The following is a 16,851-nucleotide window of genomic DNA, read 5'->3' as shown; positions in this document are numbered from 1 at the left end:
TAATGGCAAATTAGAGACTTAGGCCACCCATTTTCTATGCTTTCATAAGATACACAAACAAGCTAGCAGTGCATCACTGCTCCTGTGCATTAAGAACAGCCATTGTAGCCGCAATTTCACCTGACCTCATCTGTCTTCATCCTGGATAAAGGAGCAGGTGGTCCTGGTCTAATCACAGGGCCCCAGTATAACATACTGTTATGGTTTGAGGGGGGGTCAGTCTGGGTAAGACCCTGAATTCCTTCCAAACTTCAAATCTTGTGTATGTGGGGTACATACGATAAGATGAAACCTGACAAACTAGTTCTTCTGGCTTTGGCTACCCAGTTAAGTTCCACTAGTTACACATCAAAAGAAGTTGCTATAAAGACAACCCAGTGGGGGTCTATCCCTACCCCACCTGGCTGGATGTCACCTCGTCCAAGGTGAACTATAAGCCAAGGGGAGGCTGCGTATGAGAGAGCTGTATGAGTTTCTTGGCTGATGCTGGAAGCTGGAGACACAAAGATACAGTGGTACCTCGGGTTACATACGCTTAAGGTTACATACGCTTCAGGTTACAGACTCCGCTAACCCAGAAATAGTACCTTGGGTTAAGAACTTTGCTTCAGGATGAGAACAGAAATCATGCTCCAGCGGCGCAGCAGCAGCAGGAGGCCCCATTAGCTAAAATGGTGCTTCAGGTTAAGAACAGTGTCAGGTTAAGAACAGAACTCTGGAACGAATTAAGTACTTAACCAGAGGTACCACTGTATGTCTGACTCTGTGCTGGACTTGGGGTTCCCCTGCAAAAGCTAATGGGGAAGCAAGGTCTGTTGGGGCATTCATATTGTGAACCACTCTATCCTGGGCTCAGGCTGTATATATCTGTAAATAAAGCCATATATCCTAAATACAAGAGTCCCTGGATAAGCACAGGAACCCTTGGAGTCTCTCACCGCTCAGGGACTGTAGTACGCAACAATACTATTCTGTTTCCAATTATTTCCACTGCCACCGAGTTGTTGATCTTAAGGGGAAAGACACTTTACAACTGTACCTGTAGCAATTCAAGGAACAAAGGCATATAGCCCAAACCAGGTTCCCAGATGCCTAGAGGCATGTCAAATCATATGACTGCAAGTGATTGAGGGAGAGAATATACTTGGGGTTGTGTCCAATGCTCTGCTCACACAACAGGATTTCCCCTTATCCTTCTCTCCTGATTAGAGGATCATAAGGGAGAAGAGGGGGGAGTTCCGTGGTGCAAGTGGAAGTTTGTTATGCAAGCAGAATGATAGTGCTGGATAAAACTCTTAGGCACAGTGCCCCTTTTAGAAACAAACAAGTGGCATTTCGCTTAATGCGGAAACTAGCAACCACCCTATAAGATACCTAGAGAGGCAGTGCTTTTTTTCTGGGGGGGGATACATACCCCTAAACATTTTGTGAATCTTTGTACTTTTGTCCATTTACTGTATATATTTTTCACGATTTGAACTATAAAATGGTGATTTTCTTGAGTCAAAATGAGAGTACCCCTAAATATTTTTTAAAGAAAAAAAGAACTGCCTAGAGGGTACTAGAATAGAGCAAGTTGGTATTAAACAAGTGGAAACTATTAGATAGGGACTCAACAAGGCATCCTCTTTTCTGTGCCAATTTAAATTAAGAACTAAACATTATGACAGCGTTATAAAAACACCACCATGATCTGGGGGTAGAGAGAGAGGACTAAGAAACTTGCAACTAGGGATCACTAGTTTACGTCAAAATCCACCAGGCAAGAGACGTTAACATGCACTCCAGCACTATCTAGCAAGACCGTAACAGATAACAAAATGGTAGAAAAATAGCAAAGAATTTATAGGGAGAATACTAGGCCACTGAAATTTATCAAGCAGGTGTAGCAAAAAGCTTTTCACCAAGTAAAACATATTGTATCTCATAGCGAGGTATGAGCAAGCAGTTGTGAAGAAACAAATCATACCTACAAGAAAGTAAGGCCATAGCTTTAGATAAATTCATTTTTCTACATCTTGAGGGATATCTTTCCATTTCGTACCATTCAGTGCCTGCATTTCCTTTGCAATTTTAAGCTTACCTTAAGAAGAAACCAACTAGCTGCTTGTGATTCAGGATAGAGGCACCTTGTCAGCTCTCTGTCCCATACTTGGAAACTTAAGTGCCTACAAAGGAGGTCAGGTGAATGCCTGGCTCCCTTTTCTAAAGCTACTGATTAGAGCAGCTTAAGGGGTTAGCTTGCATCATCAAGTCTTCCAAAAGAGTAAGAAGCCTAGCCACTCGTGTGAAAGCAGCGCCAATTTTTATGAATCGGTTTGAGGTCTTACTAGTCTCAAGATACTAATTCAATGGAGTTGCTTTAGAACACACATGCATGTTACTCTGTCTGGTAAATAAAATAAAAAATATGGCAGAGATAATGTTAATAAAAGGGCGAGTTTTTATCTTTAGCAAAATGGTATTTCCTAGTAGTTATTGCGCTGTGTTCAAGGTGCTGGAACTGGTGTAAAAAACCACTATTGCTTGGGACCAGGATACATGAAAGACCATCTCAATCCCTACATAGCCAACTAGTCAGTGTTCTGCAAGACAGGAGGTCCATTCTGCATGATGGTGGCACCTATCCTTTGGAATTCCCTACCACTGCATATCAAGACAGGCACCTTGTCTCTTGGCTTTTTGGCACTTGCTAAAGACGTGCTCTTTCAACAAGCCTTCTAAATTCTTTATCCTAGTTGGTATCTGTTCTGGATCTTAACTGATTTTAGGCATGTTCGTGTTTCAAACTTTTCTTTTTAAATTCCCTATATATGCAATTGTTGTAAGTGTGTGTGTGTGTGTATGAGAATGACATTATACTGCAAGTTGCTTTGCGAAGCAATTCCTAAATGAAAATAGCAATAGTAGTCAGTCTTCTTACACCAGCCACCGTTGCCTGACAGTATCAAACTCCAAAAGCTTGCATTGACCTTTTAAGTTGGGAAGAAAACCATTTATTTAAAAATGACAGCTAGAAAGAGTTTGAAATGTTCTTTATTTTTTTAAAGTACAAATAAAATTCAACTGAGTTTTTATTACTTTCTACTACAAATAATTACTGACAATGTTTCACATTGCATTAGGGTCTTCCCTCCCCTAATCACAGGCACTTATGCAACTTTGTTTTAAAGCACAAAAGAATAAGGAAAAATGTCCCTCAAATTTTATGTAACATTTTGGTAGATATTTTTGTAACAAGCTGCTAATTTTAGTATCGGAGGTCAAGTTACAATGAAATGTTTGGAAAAGGCTGTTTTCATTCCCCTGAACTAAAGATTCAATTGATACAGAATATGATAGCCTATCAACATATCATCAGCTATATTGTGTCCACAGCATATATATTTTTTTGTCAATGACAGTCCCACAATGTTCTGCAACCTTCAAGTAACAGGGGCCATGGAGAATATGTTACCATGCTAATGAAGTTTATTTTACAAGGTTTGTAAACATTAGATGTTCAGGTTTTTTGGTTCACATGCACAGGAATTGTTTATGCAACACCAAACCAATATTTGACATTCTATTTAACAAAAATACCCTAACCTGTATCGCATCTCTAGTGTTCTTACTTTAAGAGATGATAGAAAAAATGCTTTCCTGAGTATGTACATCTTATATGCACATTTTTTAAAAAATTAAGGTGCAAGTTGCACAAAAAAACAGCAATGATACTATTAATTCTCTCCACGTTGTTTCATCTTAGTGTTTTAGCTTTTAAAACCACTACACCAAACTTGCAAGGAGGCGATAATTGACCACATCTGTCAATTCACTTAAGTAACAGCACATAAGACCAAGATAAACACGGAGGCAATTTTTAAAATGAGAGTTCAAAAAAGAGCTGAAACTTGAGAACCAGGATATGGCTCTAAAGAGTTCAATGACAGTCTTTGATGTTGTTTCAGGATTATTACCTGATTTCCCATGAAATATCAGAACATTAAAAACACATGCAACAATATTTAGCAGCTGCATTAAGTTATATGGCCCTGGGATTGTATTTCGCCTCAGCAGGATGCAGTTAATGACACAGGTTCTCAAGTTAGGTTTTGTTGCTACACATGCCCATGACAAATTAATTTCTCTGCTATAGATGCCGTTGTCCAGAAATAATACATTTAAAAATTCTAAGGAAAAATGTCCTGCTTTTAAAGTTCGCAGGAGCAGATAATGTGCAATGCTGTTGTAATTAAATCCCTCCAAACAGTGTTTTAAAAAACAAGATCTGAAGCAAATCTCTGCCAGTGCAACTAAGCAGAGATTCACATTTCCGGAATACAACATTTTTGGGGGGCAGTATTTGTCTTCTGAATCAACTGTTGCATATTCATCTTATGTATTCTGTGCCCCAGCTTTACAAGAAAAAGATTCAGAGTTTTTCAAGTCCAAAGGAATTAATGAAGTACGCTTTATCACTTGTGTTGCTATTGTTTTAGACTCTGAACACATCATCCAACAGCTGTAGCCCAGATGTCACTAGACGGTTGACAGGGAATGACCCATCCTGGTGGTATAAAGTTTCCTTCAGGATGATCTGTAGGCACCAGGTATCGATCCCATTCATGCCTTAAACATAAAAAGTTAGTTATGCAGCATATTGAGTACTGTGTTCAATCCTCCTGAAATCTTAATTTCCCACCATTAATTTTACAACTTAAGTGTTGATGTGAGTTGGGGAGATGAGTGCAAAGCACTGTAGCCACCCAACGGATCCTTGTCAGTGGACAGCATTAGAGACATGTTTTGCACTGTCCGCTACTACAGTATCTCCAAGTACCTCATAGGGGTACACGGCATCCCATAACTTGTAGGGAAGTAAAGGCATGGCTCTTGGGAGACCCAGTAAAGCAGTCTCTTATTGGTAATCTTATTGGTAATGCTGCTATCTGGCTCCAGAGGGAAGTTTTAGCAGCAACAACAGTTTTGCTGACTGCAACTTGAACAGTAACTGCTACAACAAATATCCGATAGGAATTAATACTACACCACAACGTAAAAAAGCAGGTAAGTTTCAAGATTTGACAAAATTGTTACAGCTTTATTTTTACTACAACACTGCTTAAACTTACCTGATCTGGATAAGAGATGGCACAGAATACTCAGCCTGCAAATAATACTGTGTGAAGGGCTCCAAAAGGCGGGCAAGGGGAAATTCCTCTGTAAAACAGGATAATAATTAAGAAAAACAAGTGCCATGAAAAACTACCAGACACAGAAGCATATCCCAAGAATGTAAGCCATACATCATTTGCTACAGAGAATACTAAAACTGACTGTTATAATACCATTACATAAAATCCTAACTGAACATGTTGATAGAAACATAGGGATTGCATAAATATATTAAAAATAAGGAAGTAGCTCCCATCATTTTATTCTATGACTCTCTGCAATCAAATATTGCCTATTGAGATTAAGAAGGTGCCTTCAATATACTATTTTTGGTGCCTGCTAAAAACATTCTTGTTTAGACAAATCTACCCAGCTGCTTGAAGTAATTTTAATCTGTTTTAGTATTTTAACTTTTGTATGTTTTAAAATATGGTTGTGAATTTTTCTCGATTTTATCATTGTGGCTTTTTGTAAACCACTTTTGAGAATTTCTACAATCAAGAAGTGCATAAACTTTATGAAATAAAATTTATAATTAAGATTTAAACATAAACTATCTCTGGTGTGGGTTGATAGCTGGAGAATACGCCTGCATTGTAAAACAAGCACTTGGGACTTATCCAACATTTTCTGTCAGCTACTGTGAGCGGATGGGTGAGTTTTAATGTTATGCAACAGAGGAATCCAACACAAGTGTTTCACTAGCAGAAACACACTGTGCAACAGACTGCACAATTTGATAGCAAACTGCTTATGTATTCTCTTGCACAACAATGATCTGTTGGTGCAAAACATTACACCAGTAGGACAAGTACAGTGGTACCTCAGGTTACAGACACTTCAGGTTACAGACTCCGCTAACCCAGAAATAGTACTTTGGGTTAAGAAATTTGCTTCAGGATAAGAACAGAAATCGCACAGCGGCAGCAATGGGAGGCTCCATTAGCTAAAGTGGTGCTTCAGGTTAAGAACAGTTTCAGGTTAAGAACGGACCTCAGGAATGAATTAAGTTCTTAACCCGAGGTACCACTGTATAACCTTAACTTAGCACTACACTGAATACAACCCCTGAGCAACAATACGCTGAAGGTTACCTTGATCCCCAAACAGTTTTGAATCCATTTCCCGTTTCTGCTGCAGAAGTTTCTCCTTTTCCCGCTTCAGCTTCTTTTCCATTTCTCTTTTCCTCTCCTCTTCCTGTTCTCCTTCCAGCATAACCCGCAGAGCTCGTTCTTCAGCTTCATAGAGTTCAGTGCGTGTTTTTATCAATGCTCTTAAGCTCTGGACTTCATTCTCAAAGGCTTCATCTGCAGCTGGGGGTGGACAAACACCTGCAGCAAAAAACAGAACAGAAACCACAACCCACACCAGATTAATTACTTGACTTTTCCTCCACATTCTGATCCAGAACAGTGAAATGCATGTAAACAAGAGAATCAAAGCATCCCCATTGGTGAGTAATCTTGCTCTGAGGTGGCATCCTCACCCTATCTCACTTGCTTTTAACAGGGTGGTCAGTTGCTTGGGTGCGTATTATTTTTCTCTTCCTCCTCTCCCCAATTGCATGTTTTTTCACTGTTCAAGGACAGAGGAGGAACCAGGTGCGACAGCTTACTCCACTAAAATATGGTATTTAGGAATTTTACATTTTATTATATAGCCCCGAAGAAAAATGAACACTTAACACAACAACATGGAACATAAAAAACAAACCTGTAGAAGCACCTGTGTTTGAGTTAAAAAAAAACAGATAAGCAAATGCATATGTTGCACAGTAAAATACAAACTACGTTGAAGAGAAACTGGACACTTGTGTTTATTAACTGGTTTCTTCACTGCCACCTAAGTAGACCATCTGTGAATTCCACAAGTGGACATATTGATCTGGCACTTGTATGTCAGCTTCTTCATTGTCAATGAAGGAAATAGCCTTGGGTCTCTTGAAGTTCTCAAATAGCTTGCTAACTTTTCCATTATTGCCGTATTCTACAGCTCTTCATACCAGAGTTGAAGAATTAGTCCAGCTGCATCTTTTCAATGCTGGGTAATAACAAGGTGTGTTGACATTAGCATACAGCATAATAGGTCACTGGAAGAGGCATCCCTTATGTTGGGTATTTATAACAAATATTTGCAAAAAAACAAATGCTTCAGAAGTTCTAATGGTTTCAGTGCCTTACAGATGCTTTGAGTGCACTTCGTCTGGGGCAGGATGCTATGCTTTTAACCAAATATTTGTTTTAACAATACAAGTCTTCCAGGACCTAATTTATATATTGAACCGTATTTTATAAACAATACATAAGCAATACAAGCCCGACTGAAATGTTGGCGCCATTATACAAATAGCTTTCCAGCTATGTTTCAGCATATATGTAAGTAAGGAATATAAAAAGCACATGCAATTCTGAGTCATGTTTACCTTTCCTCGCTGCTGCTTCTTTTCTTAGTTTCCTAAGCTTTTCTAAGCCACGCAGGATTTCTGCCATACGCTTCGTGTCTGCTTGTTTTTTCCTTACTTCAGATAACACACTGTCTGCAGCAGCTTTAAGTTCTTGTTCCTATATGGGCAAAAATATGAATAAAGGAATTAAGAACACGTGTAAGAATGTAAGAGAACAATGGCAGACCTAGGTAGGTTCATCTAGTCCAACACCCTATGTTCACTGGCTAGCCAGATCCTTCAAAGCCCACAAATAGGGCAATAAGCAAAAGAGCCCCTCATCACTGTTTGTCTCAGCAACTCCTATGGGGTAAACACAGCTCATGGCAGACAGCTGTCAACAGATCCACCCTCCTTGAGTTTGCCTTCTCACTTACATTGACAGACCTATTAGTTAACACCTGGCATTAAAAAACAGATGCTAGGGCTCAATTTGCTGCAAGCTGGGGGCAGCACTCAAAGGTTTCTTTTCTAGAACAGGATACTGCCTATAAACTGAGATTGTCATGAAACTACTTATATCTACTAGACTCAAAAACAGTTACCAACGATGATTAGGCAACCTTCACAAGACACCTGCTTGCTATGCTTCAGGTTTTGTCCCCAAGTTTCAGGGTCCCACATGTCTTCTTGGGGTTTGTAGGGAAAGGATAAGAATCTCATTGTGAAAGCCCCCAAAAAGGGAGAAGCCTATTGTCTTCAGCACCCATCACTGTTACTGTTTGAATGAATGCAAAAACAAGTACACATTTGTGCACCAAGAATGCTATACAATATGTAAATAGTACTGACTGGCTCCAGTTTTCCCCTTGGATCCATTTTATTGTTCAGCAAGCTTCACTTCTTACCTACTAGACTCTACCCGGTGATTCACTAGGGGCTGCTCTTTGTTCCTGTCCTACAAACCTCCATCCCCTGATATAACCAGCACTAACCCTCAACTCCCAAGCTCCGCCCCTCTGTCTCAGGAGACCTGACAATCCTTACTCTGTGTGTGTGTCTCAACTACAAAGCACAACTGCTCATCAAAATGAACTGTAATCCACTTGTCACTGGAGTGCAGTCTTTGTTAAAAATACATTTGGAGCAAACATGTAGATCAGGGGTCTATAGCATGTAGCCCACCAGTACATTCTGTGCATCCCTTACAGGGTTCATAGTAATCCCAGGCACTTGCCAACCCCTGGCTTCCCTGAATCACTTGCTCCATGCTAAGCACAAACATGGAGTGAACCAGCAGTGAAGAGATGGTGCTGAAACTGTGCTTTGTGTTTATGCTGTTTGCCAACTGGGACTGGCGATTCCAGCTCACTGCCCAGTGTACAAAGAAGAGCCTGGGAGGGTTTGAGTGTGACACATGCACACTGGTGTAGAGAATAACAATATTTTCTCTAGAGAGTACAGATTCAGCAGGCAGCTTGTTTCACCCTTTAAACACCAGCTTAAAACTTTTGGGCTTATTCAGTCAGTGAAGAATATATCTTTCCAAAATAGCTGATTTGAAACTTTTTTTGATAACTTTTATTGAATGGTTTTATGTATAATTGCTGTTAACCATGCTGCTATTTTTAATTAGCAGCATATATTTTATAAATAAAATAATTATTTAGCATTATTAATGCGGCTAATAAAACGTGTTTAGTGTTCAAAACAATTCAGTTTACTATTCCCTGCAACAACCCAGTAACGTAGGGTCCTATCTCAACACTGTAGGTGGATGTGAACAGAGGTTTGCCTAAAGCAGAGATCCTGGCGCTGGACTACAACTCCCATCAGCCCCTGCCAGCACGGCCAACGCAGCCAATAAACCCCAAAGCACCGACTACCCTGCGGGGAATTCGTGGGCATCCCTTAAAGCGCAACCCACCCGGTGCCTCTCCTCGACTTCCAGGGCGCGCCTGGCCCGCCAGCTCTCGATCCGCGCCTCCCTCTCGGCTTCGCGGGCCGCCTCCTCCTCGCGAGCGGCCCGCGCCTCCTGCCTCCGCGCTTGGCGCCGCAGCCTCTTCTTGCGGCTCTTCTCCGCGTGGCGGCGCAGCTGGGCCAGGGGATCCTCCGCCGCTGCCTCGACCCGTAGGGGCCGCACCACCTCCCGCAGCTCCGCCAGCCGGGCCTCGGCCTCGGCCACCTCCTCGGCCTCGGCGTGGTCGTCCCGCAGCCGCCAGGCTCCGCACAGCGCTGTCACCTGCGCCACCAGCCGCAGCGCCTCCGCCGCCAAAGGGCCCGCCTGGCTGGGCTTCAAGCCGCGCGGCTTCGGGGGAGAGGCGGCGGCGGCGGTTCCTTCGGTGCGGCGGCAAGCCAAGAAACGGCTTAGCCATTGCTCGCTCTCGTCGCCGCCGTCGCCTCGCCTCAGGCCGCCGGCTGAGGCAGCAGCGTCAGGCCCGAGCGGGAGCCTTGGATTCTCCCCGGCCACGAACGGCAGCGCCTCGGGCCTCCATTGAGGCGAGGGCCGCTCCGGAGGCGGGAACCTTGGCTTCTCCCCGGCTATGTAAGGCGGCGCCTCGGGCCTCCATTGAGGCGAGGGCAGCTCCGGAGGTTTCTGCTGCTGCTGCTGCCACGGAGGAGGGGGCAGCGGCGGCCGGAATGGCGGCGGGTAAGCGGGGGTAGGAAGGCCTCGACCATCCGCCGAAAAAGGCGGGAACGGGGAAAGAGGAAACTGAGGGTGGTGAGGCGGCGGCGGCCCGCCAAAAACACCCTGCGGAGGAGCCCCCGTCGGCGGGAAGTAGTGGGGCTGAGGGGGCCTCGCGAAGGATGAGGGGAACGGCGGCGGCTGTTGCGACATCTCGGCCCCCTCACGCATCAAGAGGCCTAGTTAACTGAATGAGAAGCTGTCTCTCTCGCCCTCGGACACCGCTTCCGGTTTGAAGCGGAAGTGACGGCGAGAAGAGCAGCGCCCCCTGTAGTTTAGGAGGAATCCGACACCTGTCGGATACTGATTTTAGACTGCAGCTCCCATCAGCCGCACCGGGACCGGAATGTACTAGCACAGGGGTCTGCAACCTTTAAGACAAAAAGAGCCACTTGGACCCGTTTCCGAAGAAAAAAAAACTGGGAGCCGCAAAACTCGTCATTATAAAAATAATTTTTTTGTCACTTTTTAAATTATTTCTTTGTTTGACCCCTCAGAATTACTCCTCCTCATAGAAATAAACGTTAAATTAACAAGTTACCTTTTTTGTGTGTGTGTTCTTCACTCCCCTTCAAAACAGTTACCAGCGTACATGCCCCCTTTCAATGCAATGACCAGCGTACATGCCCCTTACAATGTAGCGGGCAGGAAGGTGACGTTGGGACGGTGCGTGACTAACGCACGCACCGCCCCCATGCGACTCACAGCCAGTACAGTGCCCGCCACAGTGGGGAGTGTCGGGGCGCACAATGCACCTCCTCCCCTCACTAGTATCTGCCCCAGAGCCGCGGCAAAGGTGTAAAAGAGCCACATGCGGCTCCGGAGCCGCGGGTTGCGGACCCCTGTACTAGCAGCCTTTTAGGTGCATGGCAAGTTATGCTGCTTTGCCCCCAAGCACCACACATACCCCGTCTCCTTAGTGCACTCCTTACCCCCCAAACCTTAAAGCATTTTACCTATGCTGTATTCCTAGCCTAGAATGGTATGCTCAGTTGCAATTCCTTCAATAATGGACAACCTAAAGCCCCTCATTTCTGTGAGATTTAACATTCTGTGAAACGCACAGGAGAAGCACTACTAGAAATCTGGGAGGAACAGGAAGTAATAATAATAATAATAATAATAATAATAATAATAATAGTAATTTATTATTTATAATAATTTCCCCAGCCACTCTCGGCAGTTTCCAACAGAACACTAAATTACAGTAATAGATATGGGACGCTGCAATTATTTTTAAACCACGGGACACCGAGTTTGCTTCTCTTGCTTCAAACCACATGGGTTTTAAGAAACCATTAATGTCTGTGAGCTCTTGGAGGCATTACACCAGTTTCTAGTCTCATTGCCTAGCAGCCTGCAACTTCAGAATTAAGAAGAATCTTTCATAACAAGCTTGGAAAGGCTTAAGAATCAAGCAGCCCAGTTGCTACACCCACCCAACGCACTTGGTGGCCAGTGTCAAGTTTTAAAAATATTCTATCAGTGTGTAAATGGAACCTAGTTCAGCAAAACTTTTATAAGCGCACCTCAACATGAAGGAAGGACATCAAGCTTTTAGGTACAGATTTTAATTTCAGAAATGAATCAAAAACATACACGTCCTTTTGTGTTTTTACAAATACTTTACTAAAGGATCAAGTTAACTTTTAAAACAAAGCAATCTCTGCTTTGCTAAAAGATTTAAAATAACAAGATGCAGACCGGCGTTTTAAGCTTATAACTTAAATAAGAATTTTGTGCAAACAGTGACTACTGATTACATGAAAAATATTATACAATTATATGCTACTTTCTTGTGCCTCTTAATGTTATAAGAAGGTAGGCTGGGAAAAATACCTGGCACCAAAAAACTGATGCATGATGGTTCCAGTACGTTCAATAAAAAGTACTATATTAAAATATTGGCATAGAATTTTCTATATTCTATGGTCTATTTCTTCCTGTAAACCTTTGTTCTGTCAAAAAAAGGTATAGCAAGTTCCTGGTTCATCTGTTCTCGTAATATCCATTTTTGTCTCCAAAACCTACATGTGATATTTAATCAAGGTAAGTAAAAATGAATGAACCCTTTGGTATTATATCCAATTATTTTTAACACATTACATTAAGTTTTTAGTAAAGTGGTGCAGTTTGCTCTAAAATAAGGTCAATCCACAACCTGTTTATTCTAGAGCAATCCCGCTGGTTTGACTAATATGGAGTTTTGGGACCAGAAAGTACTGTCCTAAATCTTTCATATCCAGTTTTTAAGGGCAGTTTTCATCATAAATGAAACAAGTACCTCTAGCACCCACTGCATTTAAAGCAGAAAAGATATTTAGTGCATACTGAATGGTCTTTCAAACAAAAGTAGATTCAAAATATTTGTGTGTTATGTTTCCCTGCTCAAATTGTGTAGTATAATTATTGTAAAATTCCTCAACTATTGGCAATACCTGCATTGCACTCTAGAACTGAAAAAGCTAGGGCTGAGCTGAAAGTTCTTCAGGAAATGCATTCAGTAGAAAAAAGGAGCATTTGAGGGGGGCTGATGTTTCCTCAAAATTTTTCTTTTTTTTGTACTGGTTCACAGTTTGAAAAATAACCTTCCCATTGATCCTAGTAACAATGACGTTGCCATGCAGCCAGATTGTTGTCGTATGATGGGGAAAAGCTATTTCAATGTATTAGCATTGTTTGACCACAGTGACTGTTGTCACACAGGCTTGTAGTTGATCAGATCTGGCTATGTCATTGCTACTAAGATGAAATCTAAATTGGAACAAAAAATGGCACCAGCTGCAGCTGACTGAAGTTGAGAAAAGAGGGTTGCAATGGTGCACTGCTGCCTTCATCAAACTGTTAGGATACAGTGCAGGTTTTTTGTGTGTGTGTATGTTTTGGAGGGGGTGCATTAACTCTTCAGTGCTCCCAGTGGTAATAAATGGCCAAAAAAGTGCTCCAAAGGAGAAAGGGATGAATTTTACAAGGGGAGTCCACCTTTTCAGCTCAGCACTAAAAAAGATAGCATTTTTTTTAACTGAACAAAATATAATATACATTTCATTTCTGAACATTATGTCACTGAAGTCCAAGTGTCCACCAAAAAAAAATAAATCAGTGTGATGTTACGCAAAATACTTGATCTAATTTCCATTAGCGCTGCCAACATTTTCTGAACATGTATCATATTCAGGAGAGATCCAATGTTATCAAATAGGCTAAAAAGCCGGATGTGGTCTTAAAAACAAAATCCCCATTAAGTGCATTTTCTGCAGAGCATTCTGACAGCATTTAATTGTTTGCAGCATCTGCTTGGCGAGCCCAGTTTTCTTCTTCTACTCCTGAATCGTATTCTTCTTCAGAAGCATCTTTAGCTGGAGCCCTGCAATTAAACACAAGTAGGATCAAATACAGTGGTACCTCTGGTTGCGAACGGGATCCGTTCCGGAGGCCCGTTCGCAACATGAAAAGCCCGCAACCTGAAGCGCCGTATCTGTGCAGGTGCACAGCATGATTTGGCGCTTGTGCACCTGCGTTAAGCGCGATGTAGCGCTGCTGTGCATGCGCAAGCAGCGAAACCTGAAAGTAACCCTTTCCGGTACTTCCGGGTTGCTGCGGGGAGCAACCTGAAAAAACGTAACATGAAGCAAATGTAACATGAGGTATGACTCTACTTCCATGTAATGTCTAGAACAGGGAGCCATTTCAGCCCAGTTGAACTTTTGATACTGATCCCCAGGACCACAATGCATCTTTACCTCCCAAATTATATTCTATATTAGGGACGTTGTAAACTGTCATGTACTGAATCAGATTGTTGGTTCACTGACTAGCAGCAAAGGAAAAAGGGAGTCTGCATGCAGAAACAATGGCTCTTTCTTCTGAATACAGTGGTACCTCGGGTTAAGTACTTAATTCGTTCCGGAGGTCTGTTCTTAACCTGAAACTGTTCTTAACCTGAAGCACCACTTTAGCTAATGGGGCCTCCTGCTGCGCCGCCGGAGCACGATTTCTGTTCTCACTCTGAAGCAAAGTTCTTAACCTGAAGCACTACTTCTGGGTTAGCGGAGTCTGTAACCTGAAGCGTATGTAACCCGAGGTACCACTGTACTTTTAGCAGAACAGCAGCAAATAAAGAACTATTAAAAGAAAAGTGCTACAAAGTATGTGGAATTGCTATTCAAGAAGAATCGATCTACTGGTCCCTTGGATCAAGGAGAGAATCATGAGTTCTGTGGACCGTTGCCTTGAAAGTCCATTAGAAAATGAAAAATGAAATGGCAACTTAAGTCTGCACTTCTTGTAATCTTTTTATCCTAGCAACGCACACCAGAAATAGACTCAAACTGAAGAAGGAGGCCTGACTGGGTGGTCACCTATGGTTACTTCCTACTCTAAATATAAAGTATGTCCACCACTGGAGCTAAAGTATGCTGCTCTTTGAAGGCTTATTGCTTTTTTTAAAAAAACACCCCACATTATTATTAAAATTAGTGCCCTTTCAAAAAGACAGCTTTCAGTAAGATTCCTGCTTCCAATTGGCCTAATGAAGCCTCTTTCAAATGCATAAATCTGGCCTTTGACTTGAAAATACAAAAATGTGAATGTTTATTAGCCATTTTGTTCAGCCAGTTTATGTTAAATGCTAAGCAGCCATCTACTGTAAAAGGTAGCTTAAAAATATAACTGGAATTTTAAAAAGTATCTAAAACTGTGAAAAAACGTAATTGCGAAAAGGTGTTTTTGTTTATTTTTGCATCAAACCCAATCTAGTGTTGGAAACCTGACATTACCTGACGTATCCTGGGTCCTTCTTTCCTTCCACAACATCTTTGTCAACCTCCACACATACAATGTCAGAATTGGGGACTTCAAACATGGGTTCCAGCAGTAACTTTTCCTAAAGGGTAGCAGGATAAGCATCAAGATTTTGCTCACACAATCCCTCTTCCAATGAACACCTAGCAATAGACACTTTGCTACAACCATTTCTCTGCCTGAAAGAGGCTTAGGCCAGTAGCCAACCAAGTTACTATAGTAAACCTATTGAAATTAATGGACAGTATAATGTTCATTCATGTCAACATCTCTACTTAGTAGCTGAGTAAGTTGAGAACTTAGTTGACAGACATTTGTCAGGAATCCTATCACAATGCTACTTGCCAAGGCTGCCATCAGCATAGCTACTTTCTTCTAACTCCACCTTAAAAACAAGGTGGAAGGGCTGTAGCTCAGTGGCAGAGCACATGGTTTGTATGCAGGTCTCATGCAGGTTCCCTAGCATCTTCAGGTAGGCATGAGAAAAGACAAGAGACCTGATGCCAGTCTGTATTAGCAATGCTGAGCTGGATGGACCAATGGTCTGACTTGGTGTTGAGCAGCTTCTTAAGAAATGGCCCTACCACAAGGCAAGGTAAAACAAGTGCTTCAAAGTGGTAGATTTTGAAATCAGCATGGGTGACGGAATAGAAGACAGACATAAATGACCTACGGGCAGGATCTACTGGTAATGTTCTGTGCAAAACCCACTCAAGAGCTGCACAGGACCGTAGAGCTGTTGTGCAACTCATTTAAATGATGCATGTGCGGGAAGCTGTCTAAGATGCAATTACGCTTCCAGATTCCACTCTAGCCATTCCAGGCCAGCCCTGCTTCAAAGCCACTTCTTATGCAACCTTCAGTTCTCTGCTTTGGGCCAAACATTAATTCCCTTGCCAATCTTGCTCTTCCTCCAAATCAATCTTTGTTTTTGCTTTTTCTGCCTCTTTGACTTGATTACACATTTATACCTTTCCCCCTTTAATTTAAAATAAGAAGTACTTAGTCAACAAAATAAAGATCCAGAATACAGTAAATGAGAAAAGCAACTTCTACCACGATGGGAATAGAATTAGCACCACCATTAATATACTTTTGATTTCACTACTGCATAGGAAGACTCCATTTATTTGCAAAAAGATTGCAAAAGATATGAACTTCCTCATAATGCCCATAGTCATTTTCCAAGAACATTTTTGTTCAATACTAATCTTATAATTTTGGCATTTAAGAACCCCAGCATTAGGTGAATACATACTGCTGTCATCATAATAAAGCAGCCGCTCTATAGCTTCAGACACCACTCCTTTTAATACTGTTAACAAATATTTTAGTTTCTAAACTCAGTCTTTCTTCCAGAACATGTAGAACTATCACATGGCATGGTCTCTTTACTGAATCACTTTAGATTGCTAGGAAGGCTTTGCAAGTTGGAAAGTCTTTAGGTAGCATGGGCTAGGCTAAAAATGTTCTCCCCAAGACAAAATTTCAAGCTGTAGGGAAGGTTGTTTTTGTTTTTAACAAGGGTAACTGAGCCACTAATGATCTAAAAATCTCTCTGTGATTCACCTCCCAGGGCAGACAGTGGGATTTCAATAAACACAACTAATGGTTATGTCCTAGATCATTGATACCAGTGAAGAGAAATCAGCCTTACCATTATAGATCGAAGACCTCTTGCGCCAGTCTTGCGGTCTAAGGCCAACCTGGCTATAGCCTTTAGGGCATCCTCAGTAACATTCAATTCACACTGGAAAATGCAAGACAAAAATTACACTCGGTAGTTCCCACCTCCCTCCCTATGAAAACTCTAATTGCATTT

General features: G+C 42.0%; 2 protein-coding genes across 5 annotated transcripts in view; both read right to left on the bottom strand.

Annotated features, from left to right (window-relative positions):
• Positions 1–3,020: 3,020 nt before the first annotated feature.
• PDCD7 (programmed cell death 7) lies at positions 3,021–15,111 on the bottom strand. The gene is made up of 7 exons (XM_083412137.1): positions 14,315–15,111; positions 11,075–14,092; positions 9,468–10,577; positions 7,580–7,718; positions 6,252–6,488; positions 5,115–5,202; positions 3,021–4,611 (listed from the first exon to the last, which is right to left on the bottom strand). Exons 3-7 carry the CDS (start codon positions 10,395–10,397, stop codon positions 4,494–4,496), a joined length of 1,512 nt encoding a protein of 503 aa, XP_083268263.1. The 5' UTR covers positions 10,398–10,577; positions 11,075–14,092; positions 14,315–15,111; the 3' UTR covers positions 3,021–4,493.
• CLPX (caseinolytic mitochondrial matrix peptidase chaperone subunit X) overlaps positions 11,782–16,851 on the bottom strand; it is a 24,384-nt gene continuing 19,314 nt past the window's right edge. For all 4 annotated transcript variants that reach the window (XM_083412018.1, XM_083412020.1, XM_083412021.1 and 1 more), the window contains 3 exons: positions 16,687–16,779; positions 15,005–15,111; positions 11,782–13,593 (listed from right to left, as the gene is read on the bottom strand). In XM_083412018.1, the coding sequence (XP_083268144.1) occupies positions 13,503–13,593; positions 15,005–15,111; positions 16,687–16,779 (291 nt within the window). In that variant the 3' untranslated portion in view covers positions 11,782–13,502. The remainder of the gene's footprint in view (positions 13,594–15,004; positions 15,112–16,686; positions 16,780–16,851) is intronic.

This window comes from Podarcis tiliguerta (assembly GCF_965153285.1).
Source record: "Podarcis tiliguerta genome assembly, chromosome: 14".
Classification (NCBI taxonomy): domain Eukaryota; kingdom Metazoa; phylum Chordata; class Lepidosauria; order Squamata; family Lacertidae; genus Podarcis; species Podarcis tiliguerta.
This window is presented reverse-complemented; position numbering and strand designations above follow the sequence as displayed.